The sequence below is a fragment of the Stigmatopora nigra genome, chromosome 6, assembly GCF_051989575.1.
Source record: "Stigmatopora nigra isolate UIUO_SnigA chromosome 6, RoL_Snig_1.1, whole genome shotgun sequence".
Taxonomy (NCBI): Eukaryota; Metazoa; Chordata; class Actinopteri; order Syngnathiformes; family Syngnathidae; genus Stigmatopora; species Stigmatopora nigra.
Genome location: NC_135513.1, coordinates 3,359,904 through 3,365,645, shown reverse-complemented (window position 1 = coordinate 3,365,645; position 5,742 = coordinate 3,359,904). Strand labels below are relative to the sequence as shown.

Genomic DNA, 5,742 nt, shown 5'->3' with positions numbered 1-5,742 from the left:
ACCAATTTATAGAGCTTAATATAATAATCAGAACTTCACTCATTTTAATCCATTTTAGTAAAAAGAAAAACGTAAATATCGTTCTGTTGTCCCCAAACATCTGCCATTCTTTAGATAATTAGCCTATAGGTTTTGGGCAGTGAACATACAAGCAAGTCTGCATTTGTATTGATTTATTGAGTGTAAAAATGATCAAATTAAAAACTTGGGGGTGTGTGTTGTATAGTATAGTGAAAATGGTTGCTTTAAAACTGAGTACTTTGCACTTATATGTGGATTTTCATCTATTGACAAGTATAGCAGACACACACACTTCAAACTAAAACAAAAAACATGACTTCACTTAGTGGCATACAATTTCCTTGCTATCAGCGATTGGTTGCGGCAAGGTGTGTTATTGCACTCTATCATAAATAGTTTTATATGTCTTTACACTAGGCCACTCATTTGTGACTGTAGTATGCTCATTGAGTGAGCCAAGGAGGACAGGGGATGTGTGATGGAGTTGGAGAAGGCCTCATGTCCATTCAAGTTGAAAGCCAGTGCAGAAGTGGCTGAGGGTCCGTCGTGATACAAAATAGGGATTCTGACGAGCCGCTGGCTCTGGTTGGGAATTTGAACAGCCTCGAGATCTGCCGCCAGCTGCCGTTTCCATTTATTCCTCCGGTTCTGGAACCAAATCTTAACTTGGGTCTCTGTTAGTTGAAGAGATGCAGCCAGGCCTGCTCTCTCCGAGCTGCTCAAGTATCGTTTCACGTCGAAGGTTGACTCCAACTGGAACACCTGATTTCGGCTGAACACAGTCCGGGTTTTCTTCTTCCGAGTCGGGTTTGAGACAGATGAGGTGTCTAAATCATTTTGAGCCTCATCATTGTCATCGATCAGGTTGCCATCACTTAATTTCCTGTCGGATACGAAACTGTCGTCTGTAATGGGTTCTGATACGGCGGGGGAACTTCTGTCGCTGGTCGACACGGAGCAGCAGTTTTCCTCGGACTTAGTGTTAAGAGATGGACCTGGGAGCAGATCAAAGTCCAACCATTTAAACGAGTCTACATGGGCATTGTGAGTCTCAATAAACAAAAATATCAGCTGAAAAGTGGACATTTACTCCATACGAGCACAACCTTAGCAAGCAAGTGTTGAATGCCTTGGAAAAATAATAATGAATGATGCATTGATTTTATTTTTCTTAAGAATTTGCGGGGAATTTACTTTTAAAATATCTCAAAGTAAATGGTTTATTACACAACTGAAGATAACAAAACACACTGAAGCACAGTCACTTTGCTCACTTTCTTTGCCGGTGAAATTTGAGCTATACTTACTGCCTGGAGCACCCAAAGCTCTGAGGAGCATGCCACTGTTGCCGGCGTACCAATTTGCCAACGACTCAGTCGTCATAAGCGCCAATGCTGGGCTGCTACTATCGGGAGCTGGAGCGCACAGGACGCCGCGCCGCACGCTCGAGACCCGGCCGACATCGTCCGAAGCGCCCCTCCGGCTGCTCTCGCAATCCCCTTTGTTCTGCCCCGTGGCCAGCAGGTTTTCGATGAAAAAAGACGACGCCCTGCGTGATGACAATATGGGGGTATGCGTGTCTTTCAGCCTCTTTTGCATGTTTACAGGATTTCACCGCTCCTCCAAAAATATCAAACCAATTCCGTCCCCATTTAGCGTGTTAAAATGGTCCAAAAATTCCAAGCAGGCATGTACCGCATTCCTGCTGTAGCGCTGTGCTGGAACGGGGACGTAAATGCGGGACGGGCGACGGAAGCGCTGTACAGTAAAGTGAGACGTCCAGTCACACACGGTGAGCACTGGGGGCATCCAGTGATTGGACGAGCACAGGAGCAAATGAGCTTTTTGGATGAAAGGCGAATTACAGACTTGCTGTACCAGTCACTGTTACATTAGTAACAGTCCGAGCCTTAAAACCCGGAGTGGGCTCTGTTATGTTTTGGCCAATTAAAGTGCAAATAAAATTGAAGATCCATAATGCAGGGTCACATCCGTGATTCGACCCACTGTAATCTTGTCTAGAGGTAGAAGAATGTGTACGTATTATATATATATATATATATATATATATATATATATATATATATATATATATATATATATATATATATATATATATATATATATATATATATATATATATATATATATATATATATATATATATATATATATATATATATATATATATATATATATATATATATATATATATATATATATATATATATATATATATATATATATATATATATATATATATATATATATATATATATATATATATATATATATATATATATATATATATATATATATATATATATATATATATATATATATATATAAACCAACACACTCATTTATTCATTAACTATTTATATCTAAAATGTGTTTTCCTGGCGGCCCGGGGTTAGCGCGTCAGCCTCACAGCTCTGCTGTCCTGGGTTTAAATCAAGGTCCCATACACCTGTGTAGAGTTTGCATGTTCTCCTGCGTGGGTTTCCCCCAGGTACTCTGGTTTCCTCCCACATTCCAAAAACATGCATGGTAGGCTGTTTGGACACTCTAAATTGCCTCTAGGTATGGGTGTGAATAGTTGTCTGTCTCCGTGTGCCCTGCGATCAGCTGGCCACCGATTCTGGGTATCCCCTGCCTTTGGCCCGGAGTCAGCTGGGATATGCTCCAGTCTCCAAGCTATTCCACAAAGGGCTGCAGTGGGTGTGGGTTTTCCAACCCAGAAAAAGGACGCTTTTTTCACCAATCTGGTGTCCTACGAGTGCAATCAGTGGATTGCAGTCAAATGCTTCTTATCTTCTGCAGAAATCTCATTGGTCAAAATGTCTGTGCTGGATCGGATGGAACAAAAACCTACATCCACAGCCGCCCTCAAGGACCGGTTTGGGGACCCCTGGTAATGAGGATAAAGTGGTTCAGAAAATGAGATGAGATGAGATGTAATTTCCTGTGTCTTTGTCCTCACACTCTTGCTACTGCTACTGTGAGTTTCCTGAGTACGGGATGAATAAAGTTATCTAATCTAATCTAATTGCTAGAAGTGTAACTGTATACCAAAAAACAGCAATTACAATAGGTTTCGGTACCTCCATTTCAGACTTGCTCATTTAGAAAGTGACATTTAATAGGAATGGATTAGTTTATTTTAAAAATAATATGTTGCATAATTTTGGATGTTTTAGGCGAAAAAACATTGTAAGAGTGTGACACTTGAATCAGAATAAATTTAGTATTCTGTAAAAAAAAAAACATTTATCGTATGTTATAGCTTCCACAAGATATGTAAAATTACTTGACTTTGATACCGGAGGCCATTATTTTTTACTTTACATGCTGTCTATGGCACCGTTGAATGATATCCTGCTCCAATGTATTACAGTTTGTTTTTTGGGAGTACTTCAATATTTCTAACAGATATAGGTATATGAAAATACATTTTAACACAGTGCAGTTAGATAACAACGTGAATTACAATCCCATTTTTTTAATAATTCAAGCCACTCTCACATTCTCCATTAGACGTGAGCACGAGTCTTTGTACTACTCTTCATAATTATATGAACCCAATTACAAAGCATATTGTATCATTCATTGATTTTTTAGAAATCTCAATTTATAGTTAATTTGGATTATATTCACAACTATTTGCAACATGTTTTTTTACTGCCCTTCATAGAGTTGGTCAAACAGTTAATTGTCCTTACAAGCTATTATTAAGTGTTTCTATTAAGAGTTTTTAAACAAAACTAAAAAGGACTTCATTATTTTGTTTCACAATCAAAATACTATTTTAAAGGTACAATGGATTTCTTTAAAAAATATATTGTCAAAAGATCCCACCAGTTGATATAACTACAGTTTTTAAGCAAAGCAATTTAATAAAAGTGGACTTCATTAGATAAGTGTTACATCGTTTGATCTTGTGAAAGACTGATATAAGCGCTGACGGGCGTCTTTACCCTTTTAGTGCAAATGGCAAGACATTTGAGCTTTTTATTTCCCTCAATGGAGTCAGTGGCTGTGACCTTTAACTTCAGGCTCTTTCTCTTCTCCCCCTCCGTCCCTCAGGTTAGACCTACCCTTTGACAGAGGATCAACGTTAATATTGCGTTTCAAACTAGGACATTAGACATTGGTAACATGAGACCTGCGCTGAAAAACGGAGTCTTCCACCTGTCTTCTACTGCATTATCAAAATCAGAAAGTACACCTAATGTATACGTCATATCTTTTCTTTTCTTTTTTTAAACCCTTTCTTCAAATACACCCTAAATATTTCACTTTACTTCACTCCGACTGATCCTACTTTAATAGAAATTTAATAAATAATGGGGCAAAATTTACGAAAAAGTTTCATACTTGTGTTTAAAACCACATTTATTTGAAGGGTAAGGTTGGTGTTTGTTCTGTTGAAAGCCCATATTAGATCACTCTTCTGTGTGTACATTGGGCCATGTGAGTGATGTTGCTCCCTGGCCAGTGCCGACATGCACAGGGGGGCCCCACAGACATAGAGGCTCCTATCTGCTCCTTACTCTCGTTTTCTGTTCTTCTTATGATCCTCATGCAGCTTGGCGTGCCCTTTGCTTTTCATAGCCTGCTGGCCCACACCGCAGTCACGACCCCTCCATGCCGCCACAGCTTGCAACATCGCCTCTCAACTGCGCTCCATGTTTCATCACACAGAATCATATCATCAGTGTGTGCTCCAGGAGACGGCTAGAGCAAATTGAGCGTGCTTCTCTTGTTTTGGTCACCAGTCTTTCCCATCTTCTGTGTTGGATGCAGTGGATTAGCATCTACCAAGAGAAAACTGCACCAAATCCTTTCTTACACCAAGAGTGAGTCAAAATTTGCCTAACAAGTCAATTGTATTTTGTAGAAGACATTTACTGAGATTGCTAGCCACAAAAATTTCCATTTTGTCCTCTTCGAGATTGCAGATTACTTATACTCACAGGTCTAATTACTCTTTTCTTCCGGCCAATAGTCAATCGAGTGTGATTGTAATGGCTCTCGGCTCTGGTGCTTTTTGACTCATTCAGTCAATGGAAGTGGAGACAGTTTGACCCACTTAATTCCACCGGAGGCAGCAAGACAGACAGGAGGATGAATCTCCTCATGGGCCTTTCACAGCTCTTTGCACGAAAACACTCACATTCAATGCACAACATTGACCTCAGCTAGCTTGTTTGACAAGTAGCAGCTTTGCATAAAATCGCTGGAGAACACTCGAGTTTTTTTTTCCCATAGTGCCTCAAACTTTTTCCTCTAAATCCTGCTGTTTGATGCAGGGCACTTGAAAATAACAACAACAAAAAACAACAGTTTGTTGGTTTTCAACCAATAGCAAAAAAAAAGTCCAATACGGACTAAATTTTCGACAAACACCATGACTACTTTCACGGGAATTTTGCAATTGTTGTTTGACAAGTAGAAGGGCTGCAAAATACTCCATTCGCTACGTTGGTCAAGTATAAATAAACCCATTTGACTGTCCATGTAACCCATGTGACTTTATTAAAAGAAATACGTTGAAGTGCACGTGAATTGTACCATGTGACCCGTGCTGGATTTGAATCAATTGATTAATCGCACAATGAGTGGCCTAATGGATGAGTGGTTAGTGCGTCATCCTCACAGTTTTTGGGTCCTGGGTTTGAATCCAGATCAGTACACCTGTGTAGAGTTTTCTCAGGGTAC

The 5,742-nt window shown here is 39.5% G+C and overlaps 1 protein-coding gene across 1 annotated transcript; it reads right to left on the bottom strand.

The window, feature by feature from the left end:
* Nucleotides 1-158: 158 nt before the first annotated feature.
* Nucleotides 159-1,827, bottom strand: hmx1 (H6 family homeobox 1). The gene is made up of 2 exons (XM_077719543.1): nt 1,329-1,827; nt 159-1,016 (listed from the first exon to the last, which is right to left on the bottom strand). The coding sequence occupies exons 1-2, from the start codon at nt 1,618-1,620 to the stop codon at nt 430-432; spliced, it is 879 nt and encodes a 292-aa protein (XP_077575669.1). The 5' UTR covers nt 1,621-1,827; the 3' UTR covers nt 159-429.
* Between the last annotated feature and the right edge of the window lie 3,915 nt (nt 1,828-5,742).

Excerpts from the sequence above, each read along its gene's own strand:
- hmx1 (XM_077719543.1), bottom strand. The coding sequence starts at position 1,620 with ATGCAAAAGAGGCTGAAAGACACGCATACCCCCATATTGTCATCACGC. Across the intron at positions 1,017-1,328 it reads AGCTTTGGGTGCTCCAGGCA|GTCCATCTCTTAACACTAAG; the intron begins GTAAGTATAGCT and ends ATCTGCTCCCAG.